This window comes from Pelodiscus sinensis, chromosome 2 (genome assembly GCF_052426305.1).
Source record: "Pelodiscus sinensis isolate ZL-2025 chromosome 2, ASM5242630v1, whole genome shotgun sequence".
Lineage (NCBI taxonomy): Eukaryota > Metazoa > Chordata > Testudines > Trionychidae > Pelodiscus > Pelodiscus sinensis.
This window is the reverse complement of record NC_143053.1, coordinates 121,286,134-121,308,431: the sequence shown is the minus strand read 5'-3', so window position 1 is coordinate 121,308,431 and position 22,298 is coordinate 121,286,134. Positions and strand designations below refer to the sequence as shown.

Here is a 22,298-nt window from a genome sequence, read left to right as displayed (position 1 = left end):
GAAGGAGCCCGAGGCGGGACCGTTCTGGCACCCTTGGGCAGGCGAGTTTCGGGCGGCTGCCCCATCTGCCGTGAGGGTATTGCTTTAAAGCACCCACCCCACTTAGGGCCTCGGGCTGGGACCCGGTGGTGAGGGCGGGGTGAGGGGTGATCGCACCCGGCCCCCTGCTCACTTACGGACCCCAGATACAGGGACAACTAGACTCGCAGAGGCGGTGGGTTCGCGGAGCCCCACCCCACTCCGCCGGCCCCGTCCCAGGGCACGGGGGAGTAGCGGGGTGTGGAGCTCGCACCCTTAAAACCCGCCATACCACTAAATCGAACTCCGGAAGATTGATCACCTGAGCATCGATCCTCCAGTAAATGGAGATGTGAAGGGGGAGAGGTGGGAGAAGAGAGAAAGTTGAGACTCTTATTGATCATTATGCTTCATGAGCAGATAGATACTTGTCACCTTCTGACAAAGCGGCGAGGAGTCCTGTGGCACCTTATAGACTAACTGAAGTGTAGGAGCAGAAGCTTTCATGGGCAAAGACCCACTTCGTCAGAGGCTTGTCATTTTCTAAATTCAAACATCAAATTTTCAATCTTATGTAGATCTGCTTTACATGTGATTTTCCCTTTACTCTGAATTCCAATATGCCATCATCAAAATGTTGTCTTCGCTTTAAATACTATACTGAAGTAGCTTTTAAAGAGAGAAGTATGAAATATTTTTCATTTCAAATGTTTATTTGAATATTAATTTATTTACCTTAAACTGCTCAAGAATCTGAACAGCATTTGTAAACATACTCTCAGCTTTGAAATGAGCACTATTATTCAGATAGTCCAAAAGCAGAATTCCCTGCAAACGTTAAACATGAAATAACAAGAATTCTTCTGACAAATTGAACAGAGCCCTCACTTTTGATCAATAGCAACCTACTTATCCTTTCATATATCACAATTAAATTTAGGGCAAATTTCTGCCCTCACTTAAGCAAGCATTTCGGAATTGACTTCAATTTTAACTGCATACACAGCCACAAAGCCCCACTGAACACTTAGAAATTAAATTCTCTACTGTCAGTATAACACACAACAATCATTACTGAATTTCATTTATACTCAGTGAAATTAAAAGAATTATTCAAACACGTTAATGTTTTTTTAAATTCAAACATCAAATTTTCAATCTTATGTAGATCTGCTTTACATGTGATTTCCCCTTTACTCTGAATTCCAATATGCCATCATCAAAATGTTGTCTTCGCTTTAAATACTATACTGTAGTAGCTTTTAAAGAGAGATATGAAATATTTTTCATTTCAAATGTTTATTTGAATGTTAATTTATTTACCTTAAACTGCTCAAGAATCTGAACAGCATTTGTAAACATACTCTCAGCTTTGAAATGAGCACTACTATTCAGATAGTCCAAAGGCAGAACTCCCTGCAAACGTTAAACATGAAATAACAAGAATCATATTTCATCCAAAGACAGAGAAAACAAAGTAAAACTAGTTACAATGACTCAAATTGCTATTATGTCTCAGAGGGATAGCCACGTTAGTCGGTATCTTTAAAAACAACTAATAGTCCTGTGGCACCTTGGAGACTAACAAAAATATATAGTATCATGAAGTGGGTAAAACCCACTTCATCAGATGAGTTTGAGTAGACATAACAGAAACCAAGAGATACATAAAAGCAAAAGTAGTACCTGTTAATTATAGGACCTATGTTAATAAGGATAATTAAGTGGGCTCTCTGTCTCATTCATAGATTTTGATGTGAAAATGCAAGTATCAAAGCAGGGGAAATTGCCTTTGTAGTGGTTAGCCAGTTAATATCTTTATTCAAGCCCAAGTTGATAGTGTCAAACTAGTAAATGAATTCCAGTTCAGCTGTCTTCCTCTATAATTGGGTAGTAATTGGTTCCAGGTAGGTTATCTAATATTTAATCATGGATTTAAAAGTAGCCATTCTTAGAAAAAGGCAGGTGTTAGTAATGGGGGATTTGATCATTAGAAATATAGATAGCTTGGAACAAAAAACAGGACTATGTAGCACTTTAAAGACTAACAAGATGGTTTATTAGGTGATGAGCTTTCGTGGGCCAGACCCACTTCCTCAGATCAAATAGTGGAAGAAAATTGTCACAACCATATATACCAAAGGATACAATTAAAAAAAATGAACACATATGAAAAGGACAAATCAAATTTCAGAACAGAAGGAGAATGGGGGGGGGGCGGGGGGTGGAAAGGTAAATGACTGTGAGCTAATGATATTAGAGGTGATAATTGGGGAAGCTACTTTGTAATGGGTAAGATAATTAATGTCTTTGTTTAAACTTAGGCGTAAAGTGTCGAATTTAAGCATGAATGACAGTTCAGAGGATTCTCTTTCAAGTGTGGTCTGAAAAGGTCTTTGAAGCAGGATGCAGGTAATCAAGTTGTTGAGACGATGTCCTTTCTGGTTGAAATGACATTTCATTTAATTTAATGGAAAGAAACAGTTTCTTGCCATTTCAAGCAGAAAGGACATTGTAATCCAGGGCTTCTATGGTAGCGTTCTCTGAAATGCTTCCAGTTCCACGCACAGGGCTGGTAGGCAGGCAGAGCTTCAGAGTCTCAATGCGTGGATGAGACAGTGGTGTAGAGAGGAAAGGTTTAGATTTATTAGGAACTGGGGAAACTTTTGGGATAGGGAGAGTCTATATAGGAGGAATGGGCTCCACCTAAACCAAAATGGAACCAGACTGCACTTAACATTAAAAAGGTTGTAGAGCAGTTTTTAAACTAAGGGTTGGGGGAAAACTGACAGGTGTGGAGAAGGACATGTATTGGACAGAGACCTCTCTTAGAGGAGGGTTTATTAATAGAGATGCTCTATGTTCTAGTCAGGAGAAGAAGATGGAAGTATGGGCCAGATCAGATTACAGACCATGAAGTCTAACGTCAGTACCGGGCAAATTAGGTGAAACCATAGTAAAGAATACAATTGTCAGACACATAGGTGAAAATAATTTATTGGGAGAAAATCAACACGGTTTCTGTAAAGGGAAATCATGCCTTACTAACCTGCTAGAGTTCTTTGAGGGGATCAACAAACATGTAGACAAGGGGAATCCACATTTCTGTTCCACATGGCTATTCTTGTTTTCTTATGTTCTACAAAGGAATTTTACTACCCAATTAGAGAGAGAGAGAGAGAGACTGCTGAACTGGAATTCATTTACGAATTTGACACTGTTACCCTGTTACACTGTTAAATAGAGATATTAATTGGTTAGTGCACTACAAAGGCAATTTTCCCTGCCTTTGACATCCATAGCGTTGGATGTGAAAATGCAAAATGCCAAAGGAAGGGAAAATTGCCTTTGTAACTGACATTGACTTCAGCAGCCCTTAAGGTTGACGAGACAGGCCTGGTAGCGTGGACGCATTGTTTAGAAAAATCAATCATATACAGCTAAAGTTGGTGTAAACTCCTACTCTAGACCAGGTCTAACAAGTAGAGCAGAATAGTTATTCCAGCATATCTCTGCGGCCAGAGAAAGCACTAATTCTCAGCCCTTGTTAATCTCCCACCCCAGATCCAGCATAAATTAAAGTATCCAAATACAAACATCAACTGGCAACAGTCCTCGGAGGTGTTCCAGTGAGACCCATTACTTGGGTTGGGAGAAGAGTGGTATAGGAATTGATTAAGCTCAATTTACACCAGCAAAAAACCTCTCCCAATACCAGGGAAAGTCTTAGCTGACCACACATGGAAACGGAACACAAAGAATCTATCAAAAGTTACCAGAAAAGTTTTACCAATTTTTTAAACATACATTTTTGCTTTTTCCCCCCTCTTAGCTTTTGTTATGCAGTGTATACTCATGTGTGAGGAAAGCAATATAAAAGCAAATTAAAGCTTCTGCTGTTAGCTAGGGCTAAATAAAGAAATTTTAGCCATTGATTGAAATAATGCATACAAATAGATAAACTGCAAGGTTAAAAGAGGAAATCTATCCCCAACAAGGAACCAAATAACTGACTAACCTAATGAAATAAAATTTCATCTAAAAATTATCAGATTAAAAATAACTGAACATTACATTTCAGGTATGGGGTTTTTTTTTAAATCTAAGCTCTTACAATGAAAAATAAAGAAAAAATAATATAGATGACATCTTTTTGTATCCTCACAGAATATTAACAGAGTATTTTCATGGTTTAAGTAAAAAGGTGGTCATTTAATACTTTCAGAATTACAAGTTACAATGGATCAAATTCATTTAAAATATTATATTACACATTACAAAAGAATATAAAAAAGGAAGATTGTATCTGCTTACGCCCTAACGCTGCAAATACTTATTCTCTGCTTAATACATTCTTAATTAGTCCCTACTGATTACAGCAAAAATCTGCAAAATTATCTTTTTTTCATCTTTTTTCAAGGAGAACGTACAGCCTTTTTAAAAATAAAATCATGGTTTTTTATTTCTTACCACAGAATTAAGGGGGAAAGGAACTCCAATAAGGGAAGCGATCAGCGGTGCTATATCAGCCTGTGCAAACAAAAATGTTCTCAATTGAGCATGCTTCAAAATGTTTCAAGTATTCATAAATTTAAATTCATTTTAAGGATATACCTGTATTTTGAAATGTGACTAATTTCCTCTCTGTTAGACTATCACAGCATTAAAGCACTCCAGAAAAGTAATATTTTTCAGTGTTTAAAATAATTATCTTGATTCTGAATAAAATCAAATTTGAGTTTTCAGAATGAATTTTAATATTTTATCAAATTAAACCTGTTTGATATTTATTTATATATTAATGAATATTAAATATGTATGCATTTGATACTTATTTATATATTAAAATTTAACTTTTAAAAATAAATAAACTTTAAAAAGTGCATTAAAAAGCCAAAATTTTTTAATTCAAAATTCAGTATCTTCTTCGCTGTGTTTTATTAGAGAAATGTATCTGGTTTCATTAGTTTCAACAAATATATAAATAACTATTTTCTTCACACTTTTTAAAGAGAGGCATACTAAGCATATATACACACACACACACACACACACACACACACACACACACACACAGGCAGTCCCCGACTTACGCGGATCCGACTTATGTCAGATCCGCACTTACGAACGGGGCTTTTCTCGCCCCGGAGCTCACGGGCGGCAAGTCGCCACCCGTGTCCTCCGGGGCGAGAAAAGCTTCTCCCGGTCTCCCTGGTCTGCTGGGGGGTCCAGCAAAACCGCTGGACCCCCCCAGCAGACCAGGGACACCCGAGCAAAGCCGCCCAGGCGGTGGGAGTCCCGCTGCCTGGGCGGCTTTGCTTGTTTGCCCCAGAGCAAAGCCGCCCAAAGCAGTGGGACTCCCGTCGCCTGGGCGGCTTTGCTCCTGTCCCCCTGGTCTGCTGGGGGGGGCGTCCAGCAAAGCCGCTGGACGCCCCCAGCAGACCAGGGACACCAGAGCGAAGCCGCCGCCTGGGCGGCTTTGCTCGGGTGTCCCTGGTCTGCTGAGGGGGGGGGGGTCCAGCGGCTTTGCTGGACCCCCCCAGCAGACCAGGGGGACAGGAGCAAAGCCTTGGAGCATGCCCGCAGGGGGACAACCCAAGCGCGCCCGGGCTGTCCCGCTGCAGGCATGCTCAGCGGCTTTGCTCCCCGTCTCCCTGGTCTGCAGGGAGACGGGGAGCAAAGCCTTGGAGCACGCCCGCAGGGGGACAGCCCGGGCGCGCTTGGGCTGTCCCGCTGCGGGCGTGCTCCGCGGCTTTGCTCTCCGTCTCCCTGGTCTGCTGGGGGGAGGGGAGGTGCAGCTAGTGCCCCCCCCAGCAGACCAGGCTTTTCTTGCCTACCCCTGGGGTAGAGCAGCTGGGGGCTGCCGGTTGGTCCTGCAGCGCCGCTCCGGACCAACCCAGTAGCACCCCAGCTGCTCTGCCCCAGGCGTCCTGATTCAGCCGCTGCTGGTCAATTTCAGCAGCGGCTGAATCAGGACGCCTGGGGCAGAGCAGCTGGGGTGCTGCTGGGTTGGTCCAGTAGCGCTGAGGAGCCGTGCTACTGGAGCAACCCAGCAGCATCCCAGCTGCTCTGCCCCAGGCGTCCCCAAGTCAGCCACTGCTGAAACTGACCAGCGCTGACTACAGGAAGCCCGAGGCAGAGTTGCTCTGCCCCAGGCTTCCTGGAATCAGCCGCTGATCAGTTTCAGGAGCAGCTGACTTGGGGATGCCTCGTTTTCTTAAGTTGAATCTGTATGTAAGTCATAACTGGCATCCAGATTCAGCCGCGGTTGAAACTGATCAGTTTCAGCAGCGGCTGACGCTAGTTCCGACTTACATACAGATTCAACTTAAGAACAAACCTACAGTCCCTATCTTGTACGTAACCCGGGGACTGCCTGTATAAGCTATTCTTCATTCCTTGTTTTTATGTCAACCATTGAACAATTTTTACTTTTAGTAAATATCTTTAGTCCTGCTGAGTTCCTTATTATTCCATAAATGGTCCCTTTACTTTCAACAGGATTACTCATGGAACACATTACTAATCACCATGAGTAAAAGTATCAGAAACTAAATTTTAGTAGTTTTATAATTTTTTTTTCTAGTTATGGGAAATAGAGTAGAAGTAGAAAAAAAATCAGTAGCTAAATTGGCATAAATCTAGAGTAACTCCACTGAAGCAAATGGATTTTACTGTATTTACCATAGATTTATCAGTGCACCAAAGACAAATCTGAGATATTGTGTGTATAAGTAAAACAATCAAAGCCATGTTATACCATTGATTTTTAAACAGAACTCTTCACTGGAATTTCCAGTAAGGAGCTCTGCTTTAAACAAACAAAACAAAACAAACAACATACTATTTGTTACAGACAAAACTAATTTTATGTCCCAAGTCAATTATCAAGTACCTATTGAAACTGAAGACTTTCTAATATTAATTTTCAAAAGTGCTGGCTGTGGCCCTATTTTCAGTAATTTCTACTCTAGCTCTCTTTTTTCAGTTGCTCATAACTTTCAAAAACTAACTTTCTATGCTGAATTTCACACCATTGGCCCATTTCCTGAAGGTGATTTATTTTAGTTGAAGCAAAAACTACTGCAGTTGTTGCTGAGTTCCAGAAAAGTAAAACAACTAACTAAAAATAACTCTTCACTTTGTTTTTCCCATTACGACAAATTTCTTGCTATGTAATTTATTAGCTTTACTTGCAAAATAGCTAGGGACAGAATAATATAATTAAGCATTGAAACAGATTCCACTAAGAAATACCTTTCAGTACTCCAATGAAAAGTGGCTTTGATTTTACCAAGATAGCAGCATTTGAAAATTACATGCAACACAGGCAGTGACATTTTCAGTTTTTGAAGGTCACACTGTACAATCAGGCATAGCAAACTCCTTTGTATAGTGCAGATGATCATACAATCTTACTTCAGTCCCTGAGCATCTTTGTATGATGGGCAGGGAATGAGCTAAAGGCTCAGCTCCAGCAGAACCCCTGCAAGGTGCACAATGGCTGGGGCGCACTATCATATACTTCTTAAGATGTGAACTCCTTTCTAAGCCCTTAGATGTTAGGCAAACTCTGTGAGTGGAGGAGAAGAGTTCAATACACAGACTTTTAAAGGGCCAGGAGACAGGGCATTCAAGTGGTATGGAATTTACATAAATTATTGCCAATATATTTAAATTTCATTTTGTGAGTATCATCAGCCAGGCTTGTATTCTTTCCAAAAGAATATGTGATCGATGTTATTACAGACTGCATTGTAGTCTATCCAGAGAAAGGGGATTTTGCATATAGTGGTTGCATTAGTTGACCCAGAAAAAAATACATATGCTACTGCCCTCAAACTACATATAAATGGGAAACTCTTGAAAAGTATGTTAGTATAACCACTCATACTTTCATAAATTCCTTTATAAAACTTGTGTAGGAGATTAAATTAATTCAAAAAGGAAATTAATGAATTTTTGAGTTAAATATGTTTAATACCTGATTGACATCCAGCCTCTTCCAGTTCTCCAGTTTCCATACTAGAAGAAATAACAGAGCACATGAGCATCTGATCCAGGCAGATTTTAGAGCAGTGATACTCAGAGTGAGGCTTATGAGCCACTACTGGCTCTTTAATGTTTCTCCTTCAGGTCTTTGCCCTGCATGATATTAAACACTGAGGGTATGTCTACATTGCATTCCTCTTCCGAGAGAGGAATGCAAATGTAGACAAGCAAAATGGCAAATGAAGCGTGGATTTGAATTTCCCATGCTTCATTTGCATAATCGTGGACCGCCGCTTTTCCTAAATAGCATCTTTCGGGAAAACAAACGTGGTCCCCGTGGGATTATTTCGAGAAAAAACCCTTCCTTCAAAATAACCCGTACTCCTCGTTTTTTTAGGAGTAAGGGTTATTTCGAAGGAAGAGGGGTTTTTTTTAAATAACTCCGCAGAGACGGCGTTTGTTTTCTCGAAAGATGCTATTTCAGAAAAGCGGCAGTCCGGAATTATGCAACTGAAGTGCAGGAAATTCAAATCTGCGCTTCATTTGCAATTTTGCTTGTCTGTATTTGCATTCCTCTCTCAAAGGAGGAATGTAATGTAGACATACCTTAAGTGTTAACCAGTCAAGATGTTTTACTATGTTATTAATAAATTATAATTGATATAGTAATAATACTTGGTCAGTCATTTTGCTGTGATTCTATAACTGATATTTAAACAACATGACAACGGAAATATTTAATTTCTAGTATTACAGTAACTGAAACTATCTATTCACACGACTGTGGTTCTTTTGAATAATGCTTATCAGCTAATTTGGCTCCAGAACCACTGAGGTCTCAGTATCACTGTTTTAAATTATTTCTCTATTTGACTCTTAATGAGTTTCCAACATTTTCTGCAAGAATTATTTCCTCCTTAGAGAAACTAATACTTTGGTTTCAGTTCACAGGTCCAAGAGAGAGTACAGAAAGAAAAAAAAAAAAAAAAAAAAAAAAAAAGATCTTTCAGCTCAAATTTTCTTTTACATAGAATGAAAAACCAGTGGCTGTATTTGTGCCTACAGTCATCTGAAGGATTTTTTTCCTCCAAATCCTATACACTTCTATAATATGGACACAAATGCATATCTTCCTGAGACAACTAAAGGATTCAAAGTGAGATTTGGAACAGGGTGTCTATATCTCACAGGCAGTTTTGAAAATTTAAATTTCCAACCTCCAGACACAGCTCCTTAGCACTAAGACATTGAAGGTAGAGTCATAATTATTTATGGCAGTCAGATCAGGCTCATAAAAATCCTATTGTATAATAGCCCAGAAACATATCAAAACAATGGTCTGGACAAAGTCAAATGTAATTATTTACCTGTCACCAATTAAGTTGCTGACCTCACATAAAGGGCTCTTTTTCCATCTGGCTCCAAATAGCCCCTCTTTATTATAGGTGCATTTTCCTCTTTACAAAGCAACATCTATCTGGGAAGGTTTTTTGCTTTTTTCAGAACTGCCTCTGTTTCCTAATTTTGAGTTAATCTTCCTAGCAGTGATGTCATGAGCAGAGGAGAACAGGGCGTTTACCCATCTTTTTGCAGAAGCCTTCCCACAGTAACTAAACGAGAAGTAGGGAAAAGCCACGAGGGTTAAAAAGAGCTGTTAACTGCCACTAGCATTTTAAGCATGATGCCATGTACCAAGTCAAAGCAGGTCTCAGACAGGATGTCAAAATGTCAGAGACAGCCTCTCTATATTAGAAAACAAATGCTTGAAATAGGGGAAAATCACTTTGTAAAGTTACTTTAGCACAGACAAAGCCTTAATAGACCAGATAAGGTCCTTCATCTGCATACACGTCTTCCACTGACAAACAGATACCACACAAAGATCAAAGGCAGGATTCTGTCTGCTACATCAAATGAGTCAGACAGAATCAGTTCACCTTCACAACATTTTCTGTGTAATAAAATTTATAACCAGTATGGTTCTTCATAAATAAAAGCATAAATCAAACTTATTACAGCCATCAGAGAAGCACTGATATAACATAATGAACAGTTCTAGCTCACTCTGTCATTTATTATTAAAATAAGTACTAAAAATCCTAGTCATTCCCCTTTCTGGGCCTCCCAATGTGTCCTATGTACTCTATCTTTTTTAGACTATAAGATCCTGGAGCAGCTAAATTCTGAGTCTTGTATAGTGCCAGGCTTATTCCCATCACTAAATTCATCAAGTGATTAGATTCAACCAATAGTGTATGTTTTGGGAGTGCCTTTGCTCTCAACTTAAATACAACAGCTATATTGCTTAGCAGTGAATAAAATATTTACAGCTAGTTCCCAAAGTAACACATGAAGTATATTATCAGTGTTAGTCATGATTATTTAGTAATATATTTATTTCAAAGTAAACAATTGATTTCCAGGAGAACTCGTCTGTATTTCTGCTCCCTGTTATGTAATAGAACCATTTTGTTTTCTCATAATAAGAAAACAATAGTGCAGAAGAGACACAAAACTGATGGGCTGATCACTCACACTGCAGCTCATGGAAGCTAAACTGTTAGAAACTTTTGTAGGTATATAAAAGCAGTATTTTCCCTAGAAAATGCTTACAAAGACACTATTTAACTCTCTCTCACAGCTTATTATAGCACTCAATTAGCTATATCCAAGAGCTGCTGGGGCACTGGAGAGTAAATGAGAACTGGACAAATTGGTGTTGGACTCACAATAACACAAAGGAGAAACAGCTTCAGAAAAATACTCTTCCATCTAACTGCAGACTATGCCTTTTTTCAATCTTAGCTGCCATTTCAGGTGGATAGAGCATGGGTTCGATATAAGATGTGCATGGCAATTTTCTTGCTGTTGGATAGGGCTTACTGGTGGACAAGACAAACACTTGTATCCTGCTCTCCAAATTCCTACCTGAGATCTGCTAAGCAGTCAGCCACAAAGGGAGCGGAGGGAAAGTAGTGTCAAATACCAATTTAAAAAAAAACAGAGGAGGGAGTTTGTTGAGGCCAATCCAATCCACAGAGAAAACCTCTAAAATATATCCTATAGGCAGGGCACAGAGTCAATGTGCAGACACAGTAAGCTTCAGCTCTCTGTATGAGAGGAACCCTGGTTCCAGCAGACTTGCCTCCAGAATCTGCCAAGGACAACCCACCAATTCTAGGTCTCTTCTGGAATGGCAAATTCTTTATGCAAAAACAAAATTATGTGTTTTCTACTCCCACTGAACTTAATGCCAAAACTTTAATTGACTTCATTGGGAGCAGGCCCTAAATCTGGGTAACATTCATTTCACTAAAGAATCAGAAAGGAACTTTTCAGAAAGAAGGGAGCTATATAGGAGTCATTATGATGGCCAAATGGATAATTCTATGCATTGCACCAAGCATACATTGATTTATGTGTGCAGTCGGGATTCTTGCTAAGCCAATAATCTGATCAGCCCTTAAGGGAGGCAAGATACAGGTGAAATAACTGATTAAGAAAAGACGGTCATCTCTGAGCAAGCAATGTGCCTTTCTCCATATGAAGAGCACACCAATCACTCAATATCAAATTATTGCAGCCACTGCCTCAGGTAACATCCATCCTTGATGGGGATGATGTGAGGAGACAAAAACCCCAATAAGTTGCCAAGGAATTGTTGGCCAGAATACAGAGAATAAAAAGTTTGCCAGATTTAAAATGATTGTGCTGGATGGATTCTTATAAATTTGAGAAATTCAAAAGGATTGTAAACACGTGCATGAAATTAAGCCTGTGAACCAGTGTATATTATCTTAAAACACTACAAAAATATAAAAAAATACAAGAATTTTAGATTCTCTCATTTTATTTATGCATCCTTCTTAAATAGAGGGTGTGGATGTGGGTGTGTGTAGGGTGGGGGGAAAAGGAGATAAGAGAACTATTAAATTCAGAGACTTCAAGTACAACTTTCCTTTCACACAATATAACAACTTTATTAAAACTACATCCATATCACTGAGATGTTCTGTATGAAGTTACAGGAGAGCAGGGTTTACACTTTTTTCCTTCCTTCAAAGTCCAGCAGGAATTGCTGGGTAATGCTGTAGAAGGAGTACACTGAGCCATAAGTAGTAGTTCTTATCATTCAATAATTATTATTTATGGCAATTAAGAACTTGTAAATGCTGCTCTGAAAGAAACCCATCCAAAGTTCTTTGGTTAGAAGGTTAGTGGCTACAATGCAAGCTCTTCAATAAGGGAGGTTTTTTCTTTTTAAATGCAAGAAGTGTTTCAGGGACTGGAGCATAAATGTGGAGGAAACCCTCAGAAGAGAGAACAAAATATTTCCGACAGTCGATAACTATTCCATAGCAGGGTGTCAGTTTAAATGCCCAATTCACTTATTTACATGCTCAAACACTTCCATCAGACTTTCAGTTACAAAGTGGATGTTTACACTCACAGAAAAGAATCTGAGAATTGGATCAAGCAAAATTGAGATAAGCAGATTGTAAAACTGGTCTTTTACAATAAAAAATTAATGTTATTAGGACTATAGATTTGGAACACATATATTTACTTCCCCGGGTCTGAAAAGGAGTTCTGTGTAGCTCCCATGTTTCTATACCTTTTAAAAATTCATCTTTGAAGAACTGCGATGTCACTTTCTGTGGATAATTCACTCCAGCTCCCCAAGCAATCAATGGTGTTAAAGTCTCTGAGGGATGACCAGCCCCATGAGAGCCTGCAGATATGACAAACCAAAAGCACAATGACATAATAAGCAAATCAAACAGTGCTCTCACGGAGCCTAGAAAAAAAATCCTACTTATGCTCTTCAGACAGGCTATGCTAGCACCACATGGTATTTTACTGCAATGACAAAGACATATTGAAAACCTTTCTTTTAAATTTGTGCTTATGTAGTTCCATCCACTTAAGAATCACAGAACAATTTACAAACACTGGATAAGTTCAGCTTCACCGAACCCTCTGAAATAGATATTTTCTCGTTTTAAAATATGTAGAAACCAAGTGATAAAGAAATTCAAGTTAAAATTGTCAGATGGGAGTGCTCAAAATCATTTAGGTGCCAAAACTTCAAAAACACACGTGTTATAGAAGCCAAAGCGATTACTGGAGTGCACAGAGTTAAACGTGTATAAATTTGGGCAAGTTTGGAGTCTTAGAAACCTAAATAGGTGACTTGATTTTTGAAGGTAGAAAGTATCTGCAGCCCCAACAACCTTTTTCCATTGGTGAAGGTGCCCATTGAACAAGCTAAGCAACCCTAAGAACCCTGTCCTCTTTTCAATGTCCCTTACAAATGATGTTCTACATGAGGGGCAGAGGGTGTATAGGTATGCGAGTACACACACGTGAGAAGGCCTTGATAGAATTTAATTATGAAATTAAAGATGTAATCTTAATATATATGTTGCAGAGGTGGAGAGATTGCATGTGCAATAGTTGGTAGGGTACATGAAATAAAATATTGACGTTTGCTAACTAAATGTGCTTTCTTTTAAGCCTCTTGGAGCCAAAGAAAATACACGTCTGGGAAGGATTTATGGATTTAAGCCCCACTCCCAAATTCTTCCCCTTCCCTCGGTTTTGATGATTGGCTCAGAGATAGTCAGTGAAACTGCTAATCCGAGAAGGAAAGCACAAAGGAACAAAGGAGACTAGGTTTGAGAGAGAGTGGGCGGGGGGGGGGGGGCAGAAGCAGGGAAGAACAGATGCTGTCTATCTGCATGGAGTTCACTAAGGGAAAGCTTCTCCTCACCTGAATTTGTTTGGACTTTTTTTTTTTTGCTGGGGGGGGGGGGGGGAGATTTTCAGGTCTTGGCAGAGATTAGACTGGCAGTGAGTCTAAAACTGCTCTCTCTGCTACTGTCCCTAATGTTCCACAAACTGTATCCTAGCAAAGTGGCTTATAATGGATATATGCTTATCCAGAAGAGAATTCAGGCTGGTGTCAGGTGCTAAGTACATTCTTCTGAATCACTTTGTATATCCTAAATTCATTATTAAGTAAAGCAGAAGGCTACCAAGTGCTCACTATGAAAATAGGTGACCTGACAAACCCATTGAGTGATAACTACTCTGGGAACCACTTGCCGAAGAATTCCTTGGCAAAAGTTCTTGAACAGAGAGCAGAAGAAGCAACCTTTGCCTCTTCTCTGTAGAGCACAAAGACCAGATGGGGAATTTTCAGTTTTTAAAGGCTTGTCTTCACTTCTCCAGAGCACTGATCTTGGGTATCGATCTCCTGGGCTTCAATTTATCAGGTCTACTAAGGACCCGTTAAATTGACTGCTGATGGTGCCCCTGTCACTGGCTCGTCAGCAAAGGAAGTTGATGAGAGAAACTCTCCCACAATGGGGACTTCACAGAAATTTGACTTAATGTATGTCGACTCCAGCTACACTATTCCCATAGTTGGAACTGTTTACCTTAGCTTGACTTTCTCCCATAATGTAGGCCTAGCCTAAAAGGGAGCTCTAAATCCATCCCTCCGGCATGAACTAGGCTAGGGTCTCTATTCGAAGTAGTGAATCCATCTCAGAGGAAAAGTAATTTTTTCTGAAGTGGGCCACAGATGTGAGTCACTGTGTCACTGAATTAGCCACATGACAGCCATTCTGATTATTTCTCTCCTCTCCTTTTACCCTTTTAGGTGTGTGTCTCTGATGATCATTCCTTACGTCATGTCAAAATTAGATCGTAAGTTCTTTGTGACAAGAACTGTGTATGTACTTGTTTTTGGAAGTGTGATACATCCCACATGCCTTAGGAAAATTAGCTTCTGAACATGAATATGCAAACTCTAAGATGCTTTATATTAAAAAGGTTACATAACATATTGGCTGTGTCTAGACTGGCCAGTTTTTCTGGAAAATCAGCCGCTTTTCCGGAAAAACTTGTCAGCTGTCTACACTGGCCGCTTGAATTTCCACAAAAGCACTGACTTCCTACTGTAAGAAATCAGTGTTTTTTGCGGAAATACTATGCTGCTCCCATTCGGGCAAAAGTCCCTTTTGCGCAAATCGTTTGCGCAAAAGGGCCAGTGTAGACAGCTGAGATTTGTTTTCCACAAAAAAGCTCCGATGGCAAAAATGGCGATCGGGGCTTTTTTGCGGAAAAGCACGTCTAGATTGGCCACGGACGCTTTTCCACAAAAAGTGCTTTTGCGGAAAAGCGTCCGTGCCAATCTAGACGCTCTTTTCCGAAAATGCTTTTAACGGAAAACTTTTCTGTTAAAAGCATTTCCAGAAAATCATGCCAGTCTAGACATAGCCATTAGGTTTACAGTTAGTCTGCTGGATCTGTATATCCTATTTTTGTGCATGTAACATTCTTACTTAAGAAGCTAGAAATATGAATATGTTTATAGTTTTAAATGAGCTAATGAAAGCCATTATAGGTACCCGGAAGCCTAATGGCTTGATGATCAACATAATGACCTGTAAACAGCCTTGTTTGTCCTGTAAGCCCAAATGGTGGTTGATCTAGAACTGTGGTCACCAACCAGTCGATCATGATCAACCAATCAATCAGGGTGCCCCTGGGGGGTCAATTGCCACGGCCAACTGGCTTCCATGATCCAGCCCAGCTGGAGCTTGGCGCAGCCTCGGCAGGCTGAAAGCTATGACCTATGAATCTGAGCCATGCTCCAGTTGGGCTGGATCAAAGAGGGGCAGCTGCCCCTCTTTGTTAACTTTATGGGCTGGTTGGGGGGAGGGGAAAATAGGCGTGCGTTCAAACACATGCGTGCATCCCCATTCTTCCTTTCTGGGTGGCTGGCACATGTGATGCACTGGGGACAGGGCTATGCCTCGCTGTTCCCTGCAGGCTGTGTGTGAGGTCAGAAAGCCAACTTGCCCAGCACCTCGCTGCACCCTTCTTTTGAAATAACCCTTAAACCTCATTTTAAATGTGTAAGGGTTATTTTGAAAGAAGGCTTTTTTCTCGAAATAATCACATCTACACAGCGTTTATCTCAAAATAGGGTATTTCGAAATAGCAGCCGGATGCAATTATGCAAATGAAGCATGGGAAATTCAAATCCGTGCTTCATTTGCAGTTTCACTAGGCTGCATTTGCATTCCTCTCTTAAAAGAGAGAACCTCAGAACCTCTGGAACCCCAGAAAAGTAAATCTGGCCTATGGGAAGCCATTAACCTCAGTCCCCTCTTGCCCCTTCCTCTTACCCTGTAGGGTCTGGAGCACCAGAGGACTAAGGTGTCTCAGCTGGGGGCCACATTAGTGAGGGCTGGGGGTTTGGATAAGAGATTTTTTGCTTCTCATTTGTGTGATCCCCAAGTGATGTTTCTGTGTCAGTGGCCCCCGACCCAAAAAAGGTTCCCCATCCCTGCCATAAATAAAGAATAGTTTACTTTTTTAAAATGAAGTTTGATCAACGTACATGAGAAAGTTAAAACAATTCCTCATATGTTAGGTTTTCCAAATCTTTTAAACTTGTTGTTACTCTCCTCTGGACTCTCTTCAGTTTTTCTATGTCTTTCTTAAAATGTGGCACCCAGGGTATGTTTACACTACCCCGCTAGTTCGAACTAGCGGGGTAATGTAGGCATACCGCACTTGCAAATGAAGCCCGGGATTTGAATTTCCCCGGCTTCATTTGCATAAGCGGGGCGCCGCCATTTTTAAATCCCCGCTCATTCGAACCCCATGCAGCGCGGCTACACGGGGCACAAACTAGGTAGTTCGAACTAGGCTTCCTATTCCGAACTACCATTACTCCTCATTCCACGAGGAGTAACGGTAGTTTGAAATAGGAAGCCTAGTTCGAACTACCTAGTTCGTGCCCCGTGTAGCTGCGCTGCATGGGGTTCGAATGAGCGGGGATTTAAAAATGGCAGCGCCCCATTTATGCAAATGAAGCCCGGGAAATTCAAATCCCGCGCTTCATTTGCAAGTGTGGTATGCCTACATTACCCTCCTAATTCGAAGTAGGAGGGTAGTGTAGACATACCCCCAGAGTTTGACACAAAACTCTAAATGAAGCTTCACCAGTGTGGAGTGCAGCAGGACAATTACCTCCCATGTTGTACACTCAACACACTTGTTAACACATTCTGGACAGATATGAGCTTTTTTTGCAACTTTACCATATTGTTGGCTCATTTCAAGTTTCTTCCATTGCTTCAGTTCTCCAAGGCCCCGTATAAATAACATCCAAACTAATGACAGCCTTCTACAGAAACCCTAAATATTTTCCCAGGATTTCAGATGCACTTTGCATGAAGCTAATTTTCAGCTAATGAAACACAAATAAAAATATGCATTAACAAAAAAGCTAACTCAGACTCAGGAAGACGATGACACCAAGAGACTAAACCATTAGAGCCTTTTCTTGTTGAGAATGTTGGCTGTAAGAACAAAGAGTCAGGGAGGAAAAATACATTCAAAAATTCAAATGTTCCAATATAAATGTCAGCTAGCTCAACAATAAAATGTAATACAGTAAACTTCCGCTAATCCGGCACCTTTAGGACCCAGGGGATGCTGGATGATCAGTTATGCCGGACTATCAGAAGGGGGGGCTATGAGGGGTCTGGGGTGGGGGAGTGGATGCCACCCCAGAGCCCTCAGAGTCCCCCCACTTCTGATAGTCCAGCTCTGCCCCAGGCGTCCCCGATTCACCCTGCTGGTCAGTTTCAGCAGCGGCTGAATGGGGATGCCTGCGGCAGAGCAGCTGGGATGCTGCCAGGTTGGTCCAGTAGCGCCGCCCCTCGGCGCTGTGAGACCAACCCGGCAGCACTCTGGCTGCTCTGCTCCAGGCGTCCCCAAGAGCAGCTGGGGTGCTGCCGGGTTGGTCCCGCAGCCCTCAGGGGAAGCGCTATGGGACCAACCCAGCAGCACCCCAGCTGCTCTGCCCCCGGCTTCCCCGATTCAGCTGCTGGTCAGTTTCAGCGGCAGCTGAATCAGGGAAGCCGGGTGCAGAGCAGCTCCAATTGTCCGGCTGCCCCGAGCACTTCCAGGTTCCTGATGGTGCCGGACTATCAGGAGTGCCAGAGCATTGGATGCTGGACTAATGGAGTTTTACTGTATTCAGAAAAGACCTTGGTTTTGCACATGTGCAAATGATAATTGGACTGATTGCTTTCAAAGTATAAATAAGCTCTTATCCTAATAATGCAAATGATGGATTATTAGTAAACAAAGCCTGTTATTCCATCTCTGAACAGTTTGTGGTTTTATACAAAAGGAAATGATCAAACTCTGTATTTTATTCCTCAACTGTACTGGAAGCCTCAATTATAAATACACTGCTATTTACCACAAACAGTTTCCATGGATGTTGAGCAGGAAAATCTAATAGGCAATAAGTAGAACAGAATCTTCAAGCAGATTAACCTGACCTCAGAATTACAGAACATGTGATGGAAGCAATTTATTTTGCAACACTTCCAACCGGACACATGTAGAACTCGCCCATGGAATGCTCAAGTAAACTCATTTCTGAATTCCCAATCTCAGCTAAATAGAAAAATATATACAACTTATGAGACTGGTTCCAAATTGCAGTTTCTCTTTTATATGAAGAAAAAAATATTCACCACATAGTACCAACATGATACACAAACCTCACTTGTGATATATGGCAACAAAGATTACTTGTGGCATCCAAAACAAACCTTTAAATGGCTACAATACAGTATTCAATTTGATCACAAATGTTTCTTTGCTTGAATGGGCCTAGTATAAACAAGAGGAAATCTTAGAAGAGATCTTGAATACACTCTCTCTCCATCCTTTTTTACTGTATTCCTCCTCAGAAGGCTATTAAATGATACAGATGCTTTTAGGAAGACAGATTATTTACTGGAAAGTAACAATTTTTTTCCCCTTGAAGTCTGACTGTCACTATAGTGGTACATTTGACCTGTGCCCACCAAAAAGAAAGACTACGCTCTCTCAGATGCCTTATACTATAGCACAATTGCTGCTAAAATCTCTTACTAATAAAATGTCTCTCTTTTTGGTGTCTGACATGATCATTCTATGGTACTTAATTTCTTTGATGGAAGAAGTCATATGTTACCAATCACTAAAAGACCATAGGTAGCCAAACTTTTTCAAACATAAGATAAACATGCCTTTTGGTGCAACTGACAATAATATGTATGAATAGGACTTTCACCACACAAAAAATGTTAAGTAGAAAATGGAAAGTGATCAGGACATATGCATTAACATAGCTTTTAGCATTCAAGTGGAAATTAAGGTTAGGTTTGTCCCCTTCTGTTTTTATGGGGGTTCAGCTAGACTCAACATACCTTTAATTGACCTACACAAAAAAAGGATGGAGACTCATTTAAGTGGAAAGTTCACTGCAGTCAACTCTCTCTCCATTAGCCCTGAATTCCATCCCTCCAGAATATTCTCCTCCTCAGCAAAGTTGAACTGAGTTATATGACCATATACCAAAAATCAAGCATCTGGCACAGTGGAGGTGGCAAAGTCCCAAAATTTGCTCATATTCTAAATCATCAGAACCTTGTCAATAATCTCAACTTTAGAGATTTTAAAAGTCTCACCCCAATCTGTCATTCCATGGTCAGAAGTTAAGATAAAGGCAGTTTTTCCATCATTTCCATAAAAATCCTCAAGCATTAAAACAATTTCTTTTATGCCTTCATCTACTTTTCTGATATTGTTCTTGTATTCCCTATAACAAGAAAAAACATATTATGTGATTTTACTGTGACCTTTGAATTGCAGATGGCAGAATACACTGTACCTGGTAAATTACTCATTGCCAATAAGGCAAGCCTCTTGATTAGAGCTGAATTCATTATTTGCACGGAGTCAGGCTGTTCAAAGGAACCTAAAGCCCTCTCTTGCTTCCTCTAAATCTGATACGAGTGGAGGCTGAGGGGGAGGAAAAGATTAGCTGACCTTGTGTAGTGTGGTATGGAGAGTTCTTGTATTGTTTGTTTATCTAAGGAAGGGGTGAGCAATAAGCCAGAGGTAGTCCACCAGGGTTAGCCCTGGCGAACTGCCGACACTTCATTTACCTGCACGTCTGCAGGTATGGACCCTTGCAGCTCCTGTTAGCAGCAGATTACCCTTCCCTTGCTCTGACTAGTTAAAAAAAAAGCAGGCCCAAAGCCATTTTCAGACACAAAGACCACTGATACCCTACACAGATGTTAGTGAATTATCACCTGCTTAATCAGTCGTTCTTTGGTAGGGGGAAGGTATGAACAGAAATTTACATTTAATCACAAGGACAGCTCAAACCTCATGTCCCCCCAAAAATAGTGTCACCATGACTCAGCAAAATGTTTCTTGCCCAAGAATTGTAAAGAGGAGTGAAAAATGCTTGATCTCACTCATATTCTTCTTTTCTGTTCCTGACATCAATGACTCCCAGGGTATGTCTACACTATAGTGTTATTTCAAAATATCTTATTTCGAAATAACGCGTCTAGACACAAAATGCATTTTGAAATAGCGATTTGCTATTTCAAAATAGCGCATCCACACTGATAGGATGCTGAATAGCATTTAAGGTCGGCCAGAACCAGTTCTGGCAGGGCCTCAGGTCAGGAGTTACCTTGTGTGGCTGCTGCCTAAGGCTAAGACGTGTGCTTAAAGGGACCCCTCCGGACAGCCAGTTCTAAGGTTTCCCTGCTTGTTTGCCTACCTCACTGAAGGACAGCAAAGCATTTTTTTTTTCTCTTTGTGCTCTGGTTGCCTCACTCAGGACACCACAGCACTCTGCAGCATGAAGCCAGAGCCACCCCAGGGCACTCTGGTGCTTCTCCTGTATGTGTTGCTGCGAGCCTGGCAGCATGTTCTGCAGGCAGTAACAGTCTCCTTGGTGTGCCCCACTGGGGACTTGTACCTCATTCCTTCCTCCTTCCACTTACCCCTCCCTAGCCCCTTTTCCTGTTGTACAGTTAAGGACACATGTGTTCATTACAACAAAGCCTCTTTATTGAACAAAACTGGGGTGGGGGGGAATGAAACTGAGGTGAGACTGGGGAAAGAAGATGGGAGAGGGGCGATGGGGCAGTGGGAGAGGGGAGGGGGAAACCTGGGAAGAGGGAGATGGCAAGGAGAGGAAAAGGGAGGAGAAGCTCAGGGCTCAGGGTTGGGGGGTCTCGCCTGCCCAACTATCTCCCAGTACCATGGGTGCAAGGGCCTCGGCATCCCTGGGAGCATGGGGAGGGTGGGGAGGAAGAAACGGGAGGGGGAGGAGGAGTGAGAGAAGAAGCGAAAGCTGGGGAGGCAGCAGGGGCTGGAGCAGCAGGAGGCAGCAAGCTCTGCCCCAGGGCCGATGACCACCTGGGGGGCACGGACCATCCTGACCCCCAGGATGCGGTTCAGGGCATCAAAATAGGGGCAAGGGTCTGGGTCTGCCCCTAGTTGGGAGCTGCCCTCTGTGGCCCTGGCATACGCTTGCCGCAGCTCCTTTATTTTCATGCGAACCTGCTCCTGGTTTCGCATGTGGCCTTTGGTGGCCAGGCTGGCAGCCATCCACCTGTAGGCGGTTGCGTTCCTCCGTTTAGTGCGAAGATCATGGATGTTGGAGGCATCCCCCCAAACCTGAATTAGGTCCCTGATCTCCGCACTGGACCAGGCAGGCACCCACCTTTTGCAGCCCCTGGCAGGCTCCAGGGAGCTGGCAGACTGTCCTGGGGAGCGATGGAGGGCTGGCTGGCACTGGTGGCCTGGCTCATGCTGGGGCCACTGGGTCAGGTGCAGTGACTGCCGGCTCTGGGCTGGCAGGCTTGGAGCTGGCACAGGCACTCTGACCAGACTCTACCCCTTTAACAGCTCCGGGGAGGGAGGGAGGAAGGGAGAAGAGGTTTCTTGGTTGTGCCCAGAGTGGCCATCAGGGCACCCTGGGAAAGGCTGGAGGCCCCCTATTTCGAAATAAGCGTCTACATAGCGCTTATTTTGAAATAGCAATTTTGAAATTGGCACTATTCCTCATGGAATAAGGTTTACCAATTTCGAAATAAGCCCTCCGCTTTTTCGATTTAATTTTGAAATAGCGGTTTGGCTGTGTAGATGCTGGTAAAGTTACTTCTAAATAACTTTGCGGTGTAGACATACCCCCAGGGAGCTAAACTTGTGGGGTGGGGGAAGGACAGGGAGTTCTGGCTGGAAGGCTTTTCAGCCAGTACAGACTGCTGTAAGTATCTGATGAGGAAAACATTTTGCTTTTAAATTCACTGAGCTTGTTAAAAAAAATCTCAAAGGGGCAGTCGTGTTAGTCTGTAACGAATACACACACACACACACACACACACACACAC

General features: G+C 41.7%; 1 protein-coding gene across 5 annotated transcripts in view; it reads right to left on the bottom strand.

Annotated features, from left to right (window-relative positions):
* Window positions 1–22,298, bottom strand: part of PIGN (phosphatidylinositol glycan anchor biosynthesis class N) — a 160,175-nt gene that overhangs the window by 94,952 nt on the left and 42,925 nt on the right. For 4 of the 5 annotated variants that reach the window (XM_075921393.2, XM_075921390.2, XM_075921392.2 and 1 more), the window contains exons 7-11: window positions 19,566–19,696; window positions 12,626–12,742; window positions 8,003–8,043; window positions 4,489–4,548; window positions 1,342–1,434 (exon numbers count right to left, since the gene is read on the bottom strand). In XM_075921393.2, coding sequence (XP_075777508.2) covers window positions 1,342–1,434; window positions 4,489–4,548; window positions 8,003–8,043; window positions 12,626–12,742; window positions 19,566–19,696 — 442 coding nt within the window. The remainder of the gene's footprint in view (window positions 1–1,341; window positions 1,435–4,488; window positions 4,549–8,002; window positions 8,044–12,625; window positions 12,743–19,565; window positions 19,697–22,298) is intronic. The other variant, XM_075921391.2, reaches the window with a different exon arrangement.